The 15,699-nt window shown below is 43.3% G+C and overlaps 1 protein-coding gene across 3 annotated transcripts in view; it reads left to right on the plus strand.

Annotated features, from left to right (window-relative positions):
• Iqgap1 (IQ motif containing GTPase activating protein 1) overlaps positions 1-15,699 on the plus strand; it is a 98,549-nt gene that overhangs the window by 32,347 nt on the left and 50,503 nt on the right. For all 3 annotated transcript variants that reach the window (XM_027408265.2, XM_027408266.2, XM_027408267.2), the window contains 7 exons: positions 1,361-1,517; positions 3,815-3,892; positions 7,090-7,166; positions 10,514-10,581; positions 12,188-12,301; positions 12,741-12,919; positions 14,464-14,548. In XM_027408265.2, coding sequence (XP_027264066.1) covers positions 1,361-1,517; positions 3,815-3,892; positions 7,090-7,166; positions 10,514-10,581; positions 12,188-12,301; positions 12,741-12,919; positions 14,464-14,548 — 758 coding nt within the window. The remainder of the gene's footprint in view (positions 1-1,360; positions 1,518-3,814; positions 3,893-7,089; positions 7,167-10,513; positions 10,582-12,187; positions 12,302-12,740; positions 12,920-14,463; positions 14,549-15,699) is intronic.

A 15,699-nucleotide genomic window follows, 5' to 3' on the forward strand; every position in this document is an offset into this window, starting at 1 on the left:
GGCAACTCTTTTGGGACACTTGCTGCTTTTCTTTATTATAATATTTTAAATGCAGAAGGAAAGCTTGTTGTTATTGTGTTCAGTAGACAAGCAGGTTCTCTGGTCCATCCATGTATCCATCCAGCCTTTACTTTCTGCCTACTGTGTGTCAGACAGTGTGAGGTACAATAAAAGAGAATAGATTTGAAAATAAAACTGACTGCTCTATAGTATTTGATGAGGGAAAAGGAAAATTGTTACTTTTCCTGTTTTTAAAAAGATTAGGAAAATTCTTTACATATATTTAATGTGTGTGTGGGTGCATGAGATTTATTTTATTTTATGTGTATGAGTGTTTGCCTGCATGTATGTATACGTAATACATGTGCCTGGTGTCCATGAGGTCAGATAGGGGTTTTGGATCCCCTAGAACTGGAGTTACAGATGGTTGTGAGCCGCCATGTGGGTGTTAGGAATGGAACCCAGGTTCTCCAGAAGAGCAACCAGTGTTCTTAAGTGCTGAGCTGTTCCTCCTGTCCCACCCTTTTTAATGTTATGGAGATACTGGGCATTGAATTTAGGATTTAGCATTTACTTCGAGGTAAGTGCTGTGCCACCAAACTACATCCTTATCCCTCTTTGGCTTTTAGTGCAAACTTCTATGGGTACAGTCACACTTTAAAAAATTCATTATTCCAGCCTGGCAGTGGTGGTGCATGCCTTTAATCCCAGCACTCTGACTTTAATCCCAGCAGCATTCCAGAAGCAGAGGCAGGCAGATCTCTGATTTGTTTGTTTATTTGTTTGTTTTCAAGACAGGGTTTCTCTGTATAGCCCTGGCTGTCTTGAAGCTCCATAGATCAGGCTCGCCTCAAACTCACAGACATCCACCTGCCTGTGCCTCCCTAGTGCTGGGATCAAAGGCATGTGCCATCACTGCCCTTTGGATCTCTGATTTTGAGGCCTGTCTGGGGGTGGGGCGGTGGAAGGGAAGGGGATGGGGAAGCTTGCTACTTACTTTTTCCTTAGGCATTTCCTCTCTGTGGTATTTTAGCTGATTGACCTAGCAACCTTAGTGCCCTAGCCTAGCAGGTCACTATCCTGAAAAGACCACCAGTGACAAAGACAGTGGCTTCAGTTATAAATGGATTTTCTTGGCCTCATTAAGGGATAGCAAGGACTTAAGAGTAGAGTTTGAGGTTCCTGGAGCAGCCTCACCCTGTGGGTGGCATTGGTCCTCAGCATTTAAGGTGCCAGCTCACGGGTCTAGCTGGGAAGTGTGGCTGTGTGGAAGGTGTTGAAAAGCGTTGTTACAGTTGGTTTAGGAGAATGGGAATTAAGGTCCATAAGGAACTTCTGACCCCCATTTCCTCTTGTGCAGGTGGATGGAAGCATGCCTTGGGGAGGACCTGCCGCCTACCACGGAGCTAGAGGAGGGGCTTAGGAATGGAGTCTACCTTGCCAAACTAGGGAACTTCTTCTCTCCCAAAGTGGTATCCCTGAAAAAAATCTATGATCGAGAGCAGACCAGATACAAGGTGAGTTCTTTGCATAGTGCAGTTCTGTGTGCTTGAGAGGGGTTAGCACACTTGTTTGGTGTTTGTTCCAAGCAAGCCCAGGGTAACGGGGGTAGTGCAGATGTAGATACAGTGGGGATGTAGTCAGCTGTGCATTTCTCGTACTGTGCTCCTGACAGAGCTATTTATTTAGAATTTCTCAGCCCTGGAGGGCTTTTTGGTGTTGTTGTTTTTCATTCTTAGAAAGTAGAGGAAGTAACTGGGGGAATTACCACTGTCAGTCTGACTAGAACTAGGCACTGAAGTACAACTGTAGCAACTTTGGGAAAATTCTTACTGCAATATTGGAGATCAAGATCAAATAGGAAAGAGACTTAATTTTGGAAGGCTTAGGTAAGTGAGTGGACCGATTCCTGTGGCCTTAGCCATGGGAATTACTGTCTGAGAGACGGTGGAGGACTGTATAGCCAGAGTAGTGTAAGGGGTTGACTTTCAGGACTGGGTGAAAAGCCATGTGAGCTAAAGCCATAGACAGTGAAAATGGTTTTTATGCTTTATACTAAAATTCACGTCAAGAAGGTATAGGTTCTCAGCCAAAATCACCATATGTACGAATTTCCTGAAATGAGACAATCAAAGAGGAAAGATTGTACTCTGGTCTGTAGTGTTCCCCAGGTACAGCCTGCAGGTCATGTTGCTCCTGTCTTTCTTGGCTGTGGTAACCATCGTAGTAGGGAATGGAGCAGAGCTCACAAGAAGAAAGGGGCTGGGGGGGGGGTAGAAGAGAAGGGGAAAGAGGAAAAGACAGACTTCAGAGATGTGTCTCCAGTGACCCTCTCCCACCCTACTGGGTCAACCAGCTATGAATTTAATTAGTGGATTAATCATGGGTGAGGTTAGTACACCTCTTTGCAGTGTTAGTTGGGGACTAACCCTGTAACTCAGGATATTGGAGGATTTTCTATCTAGGTACAAACCATGAGATCCTAAACAGAAACAACTTCGACTTCTTGATGTCTGGTTGGCCTGGAGCTCACCATGTAGACCAGGCTAGCGGCAAACTCATAGATCAAACCTATATGTGTCTCCCAACTCTGAATCCCTGTGAGTCTCTATAACATCCCCTCCCTAAGTCAATACTTCTTAAAAATGTAAGATTTAATATTTTGAATTTTAAGTAAATAGTTATGCTAAAGACATCTTTAGAGCCACCTCTTCCCTTTGTAGGGTCTCACTTTGTATCCCTGGCTAATCCAGAACTTGCTATATAGACCAGGCTGGTCTCAAGCTCACAGAAATCTGTGTGCCTCTGCTTCCCAAGTGTTGGGGTTAAATGTACTCACCATCACCCCCAGCCCTGGAGCTGTTCATGTAGACACAATAGCAGCACACTAATGCAGAGTAGAGGTTTTGCTTGTTTTGTGTGACGTAGGGTCTCAGTTTGTAATCCTGGCTGGCCTAAAATTGTGACAATTCTGCTCCTGCCTCTTGAATGACATAGGTGTATGCCATCATGTGCAACCTTATATTAATTTTTAAAAAATGATTTGCATCAATGATTTCTTAAAAAGGACCTATTTATATATCTCTTTGTAGCCGAGCATGGTGGCACACACCTTTGACTCCAGCATTTGGGAAGCAGAGGCAGGTGGATCTCTGAGTTTGAGGCTAGCCTGGTCTACAAAGAGAGTTCCAGGACAGCCAGGGCTACACAGAGAAACATTGTCTCAAAAAACAAAAAAAATCAAAACAAAAAACAGACTCCCTTTGCAAAGTAATCTTGTCCCAAACTAATAGACGTAAGGGCTGGGGCTATAACTCAGGCGTAGAGCTCTTAACTGGTATATGTGAGGCCCTGGGTCTGATACCCAGTACTGTTTAAAAAATAAACAGGTGGGCATTTGCAGGGGATTAGTTCTAAGTATATAATGAAAACCTTCACTGACATATTGTATGATATCTTTTCAAACACTAACCTAAGTGGTTCTGCGTACACTTTCTCTCTCATACAGCCTCACACAGATGTACTAAGTAGATGTACTAAGTCTCAGGCTTCAGGGGTGAATGACTGTCCACTGTCACCAGTAGATGGTGAGAACTGAGTCTTGGATAAGCTGATTCCAGAGACCACACTGTAGAACACACTAGTGAGGGAGGTCCCCCAGGCAGTTCGTAGGTGAGAGGAGAGGAGAGTGTAATTCTTGGTACCGAGTGTAGTGACTTAGGGAGGGGGTGTGGTAGAGTCTCACAGGGGATTCATAAGAAGAGTTTTATACGGTGTTTGCCAGAAGCACCTAACACTCTCATGTTTCTTTCAGGCTACTGGTCTGCACTTCAGACACACGGACAATGTGATCCAGTGGCTCAATGCCATGGATGAGATTGGATTGCCTAAGGTAACTTACCTGCTTTTCATACTATTGGTGGTTTTGGCATAATAACTCTCATTCAGCCTGCAAAATTACTCTCCATAACAACCAGTCATCTGTCTATTCTTCCGTCTATCCCTTCTTCCATCCTTTTTTCCCTCCCTGCCTCTCTCCCTCCCTTTATGCCTTTCTTCATTGTTTTAAGATAGTGGATCAAGCTCAAGCTGTAGCATAAGCTGACTTTGAACTCAAAATCCTCCTGCCTCCACTTCTGGCGTACTGGGATTATAGGTACATAACAACATGCTGGCTAATTTTTTCTGCCTCCTTAATGCTAAGGGCTCCTTTCAGTTTGACTCTGGAAAATAATTTTATTCTTTTTCTTTTATATTTGTTCTGTTTCCTTGTATGACTTTCTCCTTACCCTAGGGAAATTTCTTATAGTGGTATTTATTTTGACTACATCAGTTGCAGGTTTACATTGTTACATGTGATTTGTTTTTGTACTTTTGCTGGAGATCAAACCAAGGGTGTTGCAATACTAGGCCAGCACTCTACCAACTGAGCCGCTACATGCCCAGCTTGGTTCTTTGGATAAGAGCATACTCAGTAGCCCAGCTGGGCCTTGAAGATTCTCCTGCCCAAGCCTTCTGAGTGCTGGGATAGCAGGCATCATCCAACCCATGGCTTTATTCCTGCCTAGTGCACGTTAGGAGTGTCATCCTTCAAAGATGCACTTTATGTATTATAGAGATGCATCATTTTGAAGTGCACAGTAATGTTTTTCACTTATTCACAATGTTGTTGTAGAGATGTCACCTTCTAGCCTCAGAGTATTCAAATCTGCAGGGAGTAGGAAAGCTACTTCACATTTTTAGTTGTTGAGGCAATGTAATGAGGTGTGTGTGGTGGCTGTGGTTTTACTATGGAAGCATGCATCACGAGTGTTTTGTTCAGGAGTATATTTTGTGATGCCCTTAGTAGGTCATCATCTCTCACCGGCTCAGTGGTTACCATTAGTGGATGCTGTGTACCTCCATTTACATAGTCATCATCTTGTTTGTTTTTCTCTTTAAAAAATTTGTTAAGACAAGGTCTCACTATACAGCTCTGGTTGGCTTAGAACTCACTATGTACATAGACCGGCTGGCCTCAAACTCGGCCTGCCTTCTGCATCTAAAAGGCATATACCATCAAGATCAATAAGACATAACCTTCCTTCCTTCCTTCCTTCCTTCCTTCCTTCCTTCCTTCCTTCCTTCCTTCCTTCCTTCCTTCCTTCCTGTTTTTGACATATTTCTACCCCATCCCCCATAATTAAAAAGACACAAGATGATGTATATATAAAGAGTTTTCAGCAGTGCTTATGGCAGGAAAAAAAACTGGGAGCAGACTACATGTTCTAAAAGTAGGGGCGATGCTCATGTCAAAGCTACAAATCCTAGTGCCATTAAAGATTGTCTTTGAAGCCAGGTGGTGGTGGTGCATGACTTTCATTCCAGCACTTGGGAGGCAGTGGCAGGCAGTTCTCTGTGAGTTCAAGGCCAGCCTGGTTTACAGATGAGTGCCAGGACTGTTACACAGAGAAGCCCTGTCTGGAACTCCCTCCACCCCACCCCACCCCACCCCCAGTGTGGGGGGGAGGGATTGTCTTCAAGAGGCCTCAGAGATGGCTCAGCAGTTCTGAGCACTGACTGCTCATCCAGGGAACATGGGTTTGATTCCCAGCACCCACACCGTCTGTAGTTTCAGGAGCTTCCCTGTCCTCTCCTGGCCTGCACAGCTGCCAAGCCTGTACCTGATGTACAAACGTGCAGGCAAAATGTTCATATGCATAAAAATTGAAAAATTGTCTTTGATATTAAGTAAGGGGAAGGACACCAGCTTAAGGTTACAAAAGCTTGTTCCAGCAAAGGTGAGATCACTGTTTTTGTGCAAAAATAAAGTAGGTAGGCTTTGAAAAGGAACCTTGGCAAAGAGAGGCTTTTCGTTCCCATGTGATAGGATTAGGAGGTGGTTTTTATTTTCTTTATACCTCTCCGTGAGGCCCAGGCATTTGTAACTGAGGAAAGAATAAGAATAGAAGTTGTAGAGTGTCATAGAGTGACAAAAGTCCTCCGCGTGGTAACAGCACAGTGCTCAGCTCATCATTGCACATGGGTCTGTTGAGCTGACTCAAGTCCAGATCTGAGTCTTCGCAAGAGACCAGCTTTTGTCCTCACTTCCTCAGAGCAGGGTGCTGAAGCGCTCTTCTTTGTCAAGGGAGTGTTTGCGATTTCCCTCCCACAAATGTCAGGAAATGCATTGCACCAAGTTGCTATGGTTACCTGGGCACCTATACCTTCTGTTCCCGGTTTCTACGATGTAAAATGCACGCTAGTATATAATACTTACCATGTACTTGTGACTTCCTGCCTTTCATATAGTGTTGTCATCCATGGACAGGAGCAATTTAACCTCCTTTGAATGGTATTTGGAGCATGTTTGTTTGCTGTTGCTAGGGGGTTTTGTTGTTTTGTTTTGTTGGGTTTTTGTTTTGTTTTTTTTGTTTTTTTGTTTTTTTTGTGGTGGCACTAGAGACCGACCCCAGGCCTTCATGCATGCTAGGCAAGTACTCTGCTCTTGCATTATATTCTCAGCCTTTATTAGTTTTTATTTTGAGACAGACTCACTAAGTTGTCCAGGCTGCCCTTCAGCTCACTCTGTATCCAGGCACACCTTGAACTTAGGATTCTTCCGACTTAGCCTCTGAAATGTAGATACCCTGGACTCTTCATCCAATCCTTCCCAAACTTTCTTTTATCTGAGATACCTCTTTTGTCTATCCACCATCACAACAACTTTCCAGCCTGGTTCTCCAGCTTTCTCTCCTCACTCCTCAGCACAGCCTGGGCCCTGTCTCCAGCAGTGTCTCCAAAGCTTCCATCCTTTGCTCCTAAGCTAGGGCACAGCTTTGTGTCCCACTCGCCAAGTCTGTCTTTGAACATGATTGCAATAATCTGATTCTGTCCTACATAGCTACCTTGTTTCCTAGAACTTTCTAGAATGTATTATGTGCATTTCAGAAAGCTTTAGACTTTTTCCTCACTCTCACAAACACTGGTATTCTTGCTGTTTCCCCTGAAGATCTTTTGCTGAGGTCTTGTCTGTCTTAATAAAGGTCTTTGTTCTTTTCCAGATTCTTCCACCAATTCACTCAGCCTGCTTCTTTTATTTCTCCCTAGATTTTTTACCCAGAAACCACAGATATCTATGATCGGAAGAACATGCCAAGATGTATCTACTGTATCCATGCTCTCAGGTAACTAGGGCTTCTTGGTAAAACAAGTCATTTAAGGATAACTTCTCAGTCAAGTTGTGTATCTTTTTTGTCTGTGGTGTAAGAAAGAGGTTTTACATCAACTTCAGGATTTTCAAATGGAATAGAAGGCTATTATCCTTACAGAAACACCTGTGTTTTTCTAGGGAGCAGAGAGAAGGGATTTGTTTATACCCATAATATATTATTGTTGCAAAAACATGGTATAATCTTTCACTATTGATCCAATATCTCTCTGCATCTTAATCAGGGTGTGGTCTCCTTTATTCAGTCATCTAGGCCCTTGCCATTGGTAAGCTATTTTTCATTCATTGAATAATTTCATACCACCACAAATATGATAGGAAATAAAAAAAAGTATCATTTTGTGGAAAATGGCCTAATTTCAAGAATCAGCAGGGTACTGAAGAGCAGGAAACAGTGCTGTGTCTGAAGGTAGGGTCGGGGGAGATGAGGCTGTACATGGTAGCTGGGAATGGCAGTATAATATTTTATCAGATTTACTTCATGGCTATAGGACTAAAAGAGAAGGTTGGAGAGGAAGTAAGACATGAAGATGAGATATGTTTGTTTGGTTCCTCTTGCTATATATAGCCTTTTGTATATATGCTTAATCAATGTTAATTTTATGAGTGAAAGGGGATATATAGCATGGGTCTATAAGAAGCCTGTTATCTCACACATGCTAAGCATACATTCTGCCACTGGGTTGACCTGTCTTGGGGATTTCGATGAGACTTCAGCTGGATTCTTGGTATCACCAGTATCACTTTGAGCATGCAGCAGAGTGAACAGCTGACTAGTGCATCTACAGTGTTAAGAATGGAACAAATTCAAATGCATGTGTCTGAGCCAAAACCTGGTCAATTCTCAGCACTGTGATTGGCTTAGTGTGCTGAGGTCTGTCTGTGTTGATAACCTGGTAAAGGCCATGCCTACAATGGCCGGCTGAACTTGGCAGGCATGGAGGAGAAGCTGGCAGAATTCCCCTCTGCTCCTTCTGTAGCCTCTGATGTAGCCTGGGTCCCAGGCCTTCAATGCTTTGAAACACCGACTAAGAATTTACTGTGCCTTTCTAATGATGGAGTCAGGACAAAGGGAGGAAGTGCACTATTGTTCTCCGTTTCTCCTGCTTATGTAGCCTGTGCTTAGAAAGCTCATACAGAGCAGAGTGTTCTGGCTCAGGATTTATGGTTTCTTTCCTCCCATTTGGTGTTTTTCCTGAAAGGTGAGTTGGCAACACTTGATAGTGTGTAGGAAGGGGCTGTTAACTACCCAGGGCCTCAACAGCAGCTCCCAGGGCAGACTCCCACCTCACTGTTGTGGGGGCACCCTCTTCCTTTGTACCAGCAGTCACCCTGGAGCACCCAACTGTCAAGTAGTGCTGGGGGTTCTTACCCACACAGTGCCCATGTTATGGAAGTGCTCTCTCACTGAGAAACGCTCTCCCTTTACAAAGATTTTTAACTGGCATTATTCCAGAGATCACACTTCAGTCATTTTGTAGGTAACATTCCATTCTCTGTTGTTTGTATGTTTTTTTTTTTTTTTTTTTTTTTTTTTGCTTCCTTTCCCCCTAATGTTTTACATTTGGAATTAGAAGGATCAGGCGTTCTACGTCATTCTTGACTACGTAGTGAGTTCTAGGCTGCATAGTAAGGACTATGCATAGTAAGACTCTTCCCCCATCCTCAAAAGCTTTGTGTGTTAAATAGGGCCATAATCTCTCACCTTACGTTAAGAAAAATAGGGTTTGGAGAGACGAGTCAGCATTTAAGAGCACTGACTGCTCTCTTCCAGAGGACCCAGGTTCAATTCCCAGCACCCACGTGGCACCTCACAACTGTCTGTAATTCCAGTTCCAGGGGATCTAATGCCCTCATACAGACTTGAAGGCAAAAACCACCAATGCGGATAAAGTAAAAATAAATAAAATTTTTAAAAGAGGCCAGTGGTAGTGCACATCTTTAATCCCAGCACTTGGGAGGCAGAGGCAGGCAGATCTCTGTGAGTTCAAGGCCAGCCTGATCTCCAGAGTGAGTTCCAGCACAGCGAAGGCTACACAGAGGAACCCTGTACTCAAAAAGCCAAAAAAGAAAAAAAAATCCTTCATGTTTTGAGTTTAGGTTAGTATGAGTTCATTTGTTTGTAAAACTTGGTAAGAATTAATTGAGATTATCTAGATTATTTATCTACAGAGTGTGTTTTAGAAGATACTATGGTTTATAGATTATGTGCAAAACTGTGTATTACCCTGTTGTACTTTTTAAATGATTTAAAAAAACATTTTATTTTGTGTGTATACGATGGCACGAATGTCAAGGTCAGAGCTCACCTTTTAGGAGTCAGTCAGTTTTTCCACCATGTACGTCCTTGGGATCAAACTCAGGTTGTCAGACTTGATGGCAAGTGCCTTTATCTGTTGCACCAAAGTACCAACTCGTCCCGATATGTTTATTTCTTCCTCCTAAGTCTTACTGATGTCAGTGTCTGTAAAGTGCACATCTGATCTCTTGTAATTTGTTAATCTTGATCAGTTTGAGTTTGAGAATCAGCCTTACAACATAAGCTTGTAAAAATTTATCTCTGGAAGATTTCACTGTGAGCTTTCTTGTCCTGCCCTTCATGGAGCTTCGAGTTTAGAGTTTGCTTTGTTGTTTTTAGAGACATGATTTCTTTGTTTAACAGCCCTGGCTGTCCTGGGACTTGCTCTGTAGACCAGGCTGGTTTGGAACTCACAGAGGTCGCTTGCCTCTGCCTCCCCCAAGTGCTGGGATTAAAAGTAGGCACTACCACTGCCTGGCTGAGTCTAGGTTTTTTTTGTTTTGTTTTGTTTTTTATTCTCTGAAGAGGAAACATAAATAACATGTACTTTATTTTAAACTTTTAATTGACCTGGATTAAGCTTCATTGTCAGTAATAAGAATTCCACTGAAGCAAGATTTGCTGTCTGAATCATTTTCCTGAGACTTGTTTAAAAGGTCTTATTACTTAAAACTTACAAACACAAGTGAAAAGACCTCACTACTGCTGACAGAGTATCAGGTATATTAACATCTAATTACACATTAACTCTGCGCCACAAATGGCACTTGAATTTGAATCTAAGGGAAATCTTTCATTATGTTGTGCCACTCACTGGGACAGAAAGTATGCCGAGGTAGATACTGTCACTTCAAGAGAGACTCTCTCTTCAGTGTGTGTGTGTGTGTGTGTGTGTGTGTGTGTGTGTGTGTGTGTGTCCCAGTCTCCCGATTTCACCCTTTCATCTGAGGGCAACAGCTGCTGCAGTGCGAGGCCTCACGCTTTTGCACGTTGGTGTCTTCTAGTTTGTACCTGTTCAAACTGGGCCTGGCTCCTCAGATTCAAGACCTGTATGGAAAGGTTGACTTCACAGGTAAGGAGTTACCGAGGCTTGGCAGCAAATGTATGACTCATGTGGTAATCGCCTGGAAAGTTCAACAATACCTGTCTTAAAGGGGAAGGCTTTAGAAAATACTCCCTGAGGAAGATGACAGGAGTAAGGAAACACCCTTCGGTGTCGTAGGGAGAACATGAGCCTGGGAGTTGCACCTTCTGCTTTTTGATTTATGATGTGGGATGATTGGTGAATTTAGTTCTCTTATACATATTTTTATATGTGAGTATCAGTTATCTGAGAACAGTAACGTATAAAATGGTGGTATGTGGAACTAACATGGAGCTAACAGCTTCCATGCTGTGAAAAAAAGCCTTATAAAATGAAGTCTTTCCCTTCCAGCTGGTACCTGTTGGGTAAAACTAAGGGGAGTGGAGAGTGAGGTGACTCAGAAACAACACTTTATTTTTAATGTTTAAGCTTTTTGGGGGGGTACATATTTCCTGTGTATTGTTAAGTATAACAAAATACCCAATAGAGAAAAGTTTTGGAGACTGGAAATGGAGTCAGACAACCCCATTGGTTTAGCCTCTTGATGAGAGACCTAATGGCCTGGTGGACGCACATACACCAGAGATTGTACTTCAAGACTAGAGCCCGAGAAGTGGGTGGACCCAGGTTTCCTCTGAGAGCTAGCTGTGAGAAGTAAAGATCTATCAGAACCACCTTAATCCTCTCTGAGAACAGAACCTAGGGACCTCCCACTAGACAGGCCTCTTAAAGATCTCAGTACCTCTCACAGCGCCACAGTGTGGACTGAGCCTCTCACATATGGACCCTTGTGGGTAAGCCACATTCCAAGCAGTAGATAGCATTTTGTGTATTTGCTGTAGTCAGGTGCTTGAAGAGATGGAGGCTTGGGAAGGGAATTGGCAAAGGTAACATTGGTTAAGAGTCAGGTTCAGATCTCTCGGTGACTATTTTATCAGCCTTGGAGTTTAAAACTGGTAGTAAAGCTTTTATCTATAATATTTTTTCCTTTCAGGAAAATCATTCACTAGACTCAGGAAAAGGTCAAAGTTTAGTTGTTTTCTTTATCATTTGGCTTTCTGCCTTAGAAAGGAAATGGAGTAACAGCTAGTGATTTGGATTATAAAGACTGAAATAACTGATTGTGACTTAGCTATTAAGTTTCCTTTAAAGCCTCTGTTCATCCATAGATTATTGTAGTAAATGCTATGAGTTTCAGTGTTTAAAAACTTCATCCCCAGTGGCTCACATACCATTAATCTCAGCACTCAGAGGCAGGCAGATCTCTGGTCTACAGAGCAAGTTTCAGGACAGCCATGGCACACAGAGAAATCCATCTGGTCTCAAAATGGATTCTATGTCCACTAGATTTTTCTAGTCTTATAGTTATGTTTGATGCTATTGATAATAGTAATGAGCTGATATTTATTAATGAGTTGTCATCTAGCAGGTATCATACTAAGTGCTTTCATACAGTAGTTTAGTATTTCCTTAATCTTTCATCAGTTAGAGCAGAGGCCATTTTATTCCATCTTAAAGTTGAGGAATCTGACCTTCCTCTGAGTTACGAAAAGGTGGTTAGCTTGCTTGACTGGGTCTTCATTCTTTTCTGTAGAAGAAGAAATCAACAACATGAAGATTGAGCTGGAAAAGTATGGGATCCAGATGCCTGCCTTCAGCAAGATCGGGGGCATCCTAGCCAATGAACTCTCGGTGGATGAAGCTGCGTGTAAGGGAGATTTTTCTGGGCTCACAGTGGCTAATGCTGGGCTGGGGTCTCAGGCATGAGCAGCTTTGCTAGCAAGCTTTGATCTATAAATAGTTTCAGACCCTGCTCTAGTCTATGGTGTGGTTGTTTGGAAATAGATTATCAATTTTTGCTAAAGACACTAGAAAGTGAGTCCTCATTTTAGTGCCTTTTGGGATCTTTTTTTTTATGATGTTAACTACATAATTAAGGATGAACAATTTTTCACAGCAAATATTCTCGGTCAGGTTACCTTAAGAATTTTCAGGCTGTGCCTCTAACCCTGCTTGTTATTTTTCTCCGGGAAAGGAGTCTTTCTCTGTAACAGCTGGCTGCAATATTGTTTGTCTGTATAGTGTACACCCAGTACCGTCTATGATCTCAATGTGCTGAGCTTTGATTTGGTTTGTTTGTTTTTTAGTACATGCTGCTGTTATTGCTATTAATGAAGCTATTGACCGTAGAGTTCCAGCCGACACATTTACAGCTCTGAAAAACCCCAATGCCATGCTTGTCAATCTTGAAGAACCCCTGGCTTCCACTTACCAGGATGTTCTTTACCAGGCCAAGCAGGACAAGACGACAAATGCTAAAAACAGGGTAAAAATGAAGCATTTTTAAATTAACTTATATTCTTCCATGTTTGGTAAATCTGCATTTTAAAAGCCATTTTATTGAGATGTGATTTATGTTTAGTACAGTGTGCCTATTTTGAGTGTGCTGTTGACTTTTGGTAGATGTGTGTGTGCTCATTTAACTGTCCCTGTGCTGCCCTGTGCCATCAGTCTACCTCCCCACCCCAGCTCCAGGCGGCTACCAGTCTTTTTCCTTTATTGTTTTTTGGAGACAGGGTTTCTCTGTGTAGCCATGGCTGGCCTCACTCTGTAGACAAGGCTGGCCTCAAAATCAGAAATCTGCCTGCCTCTGCCTCCCGAGTGCTGGGATTAAAGCTATACGCCACCATGCCCAGCTGGCTTCCAGTCTGTTTTCTCTATCACTACATGTGACCTTTCCTAGAGTTTCCTATAAATGCAATTTCTTAGTTCCTAGTCTTCTAATATTGCACTTTTCCCCTCTCCCATTTCACACTTGTGTGTGGCCATTTCAAATCAATTTGAATAGTTTTCTTTTGAAAGGTGATCTCCAAATATTGATATGGCCCTGGGATGAAATGTATATTTACTGTTGTTCTTTGGGATGAAATGTTTGTTTACTATTGTTATAAGGATGTGGAAGTTAGTTGAACGATTCCGTTAGTAGTTGTAGACCAGCTTGAACCACAGATGAAACCCTGTCTCAAAAACAGAACAGCCGTGGTGCATGCCATTGATCCCAGCACTCGGGCAGAGGCAGGTGGATCTCTATGAGTTTGAGGCCAGCCTGGTCTACAGAGCAAGTCCCAGGCCAGCCAGTGATTCATAGTGAGACTGTCTCAAAGCAAAAACAAGGGCCCTTGAGTTGCTCAGCAAGTAAGCCACAGAAGCCTGAGGACCTAAGTTCAGTCACCAGAACCCATGTTAAAGGTGGAGGCAGAGAACCAGTTCCATAGAGCTGTTCTTTGCTGCATATATGTGCTGCACCTACCCCTCCAGCATATCCACATACAACAACAATAAATGAACAAAAGACTCTACATGTGCTTATTGAGCCTTTTAAGTCAGAGATTGAAATGTTCAATGATAGGTATTCACATGTCAAATTGAAGGTCTGTGTATATATTTTTTATGTTTCTTTATTATAGAGCAGGGAATTTGAAGCCCCAAAGTAGGTGCTGAACATGCTTGCAGGCAGGTGGTGAGGCCATGCCGCTGCCTGAATCACCAGTGAGAGGCTGCAAGCTGGTACCTGCAGAAGCCCTCTGCTCTTGGGCAAGGATGCCAGCTCAGACCACTGCCCTCAGGAGGCAGAGCAGTTCCTCCAGTGCTTCCTTCCTGGCCCAGCTCTGGAGGAACCTCTTGCTGTTAGTACCAGGTGGACCTGGGTTTTGTGTTTTTAGGTAGTCATGTAACTATGTCTTGTACGGACAATCTGAACTCAGGTGTGGGCTCATTCTTGGTTTTGTCATGGTTGGGGAGAAGTATACACATACTTCTCCAGGCTCTTCAGAGACCTGGCTAATCTCTACCCTTGATGTTCATTCTCAGACAGAAAACTCTGACAGAGAAAGGGACGTTTATGAGGAGCTGCTCACACAAGCTGAAATCCAAGGGAATGTAAATAAAGTCAATAGTAAGTATGACTGTGTTAGACACTGAAGAGGTGCCCTAGAGCAGCGGGAGTGCTCAGTTAGGATGTGCATTGTGTAGTCTGTGCTTAGTATAATCTGTGTTCCTATGCCTGTTTCTACTGTTGTCCTCAGGCAGATCTTCATTCACGCATCTGCAGTAGCTTCTGGGGTAGTTTTTTGGCTACAATTTCATACTCTTACCCTGCTGCAAACTTTAAAAATATCTTCTGTCCTGTACACACACACATACACACATTCTCTCTCTCTCTCTCTCTCTCTCTCTCTCTCTCTCTCTGTCTGTCTCTCTCTCTCTGTGTCTGTCTGTCTCTCTCTCTCTGTCTCTTTGTCTCTCTCTGTGTCTGTCTGTCTGTCTGTCTGTCTGTCTCTCTCTCTCTCTCTCTCTCTTTCTCTGAGACAGGGCCAGCAAGATGGCTCAGCAGGTAAATGGTGCTTGCTGCCAAGTCTGATGATTTGAGTTTGACCCTTGGGACTCACATGATGGAGGGAGAGAACTCGTCCCACTGGCTGTTCTCAGACCTCCGCACGCACTCACACCATGGCACAGTCTCTCTCTCTCTCTCTCTCTCTCTCTCTCTCTCTCTCTCTCTCTCTCATACACACACACACACACACATAAATGCACTGGGTTTTGAATGAGCACAGTGGTGACTGACTTGACAGCATTCTCCCATAGAAAGCTGGCTTGAAGTCAGCTAATGCTGAGAACAGTAGAATTGATAGAGACAGGCTCAGCAAGCCCTCAAGTTGACGATCAGCTTGGGCAACACACTGATACAACCCATCCCCAATCACCTATGGGAGGCATTTTCTGATGAATAAAATCTGGGTTCCCCTGTCATAGGCCTTTTAGTCCTGTGACTAAGAGAGAGTATTGAGGGGGGAGACACAGCCCTCTCCTCTTTACCAGTTGGACTGCCTTTGTCCACTTCTGACTGCTGTGTGTTGGGGAGTGGCTTGGGGTTACTATTACTGTAATGAAACACCATAACCAAAGCATAACCAAAGTGTGGGGAGGAAAGGGTTTAGCCTGTACTTCTTACATCATAGTTCCTTAAGTCGATGAAGGCAGTCAGGATAGGAGCTCAAACGGGGCAGGATCCTAGTGGCAGGAGCTAGTGCAGAGGCCATGCAA

Source organism: Cricetulus griseus, chromosome 3, assembly GCF_003668045.3.
Source record: "Cricetulus griseus strain 17A/GY chromosome 3, alternate assembly CriGri-PICRH-1.0, whole genome shotgun sequence".
Classification (NCBI taxonomy): domain Eukaryota; kingdom Metazoa; phylum Chordata; class Mammalia; order Rodentia; family Cricetidae; genus Cricetulus; species Cricetulus griseus.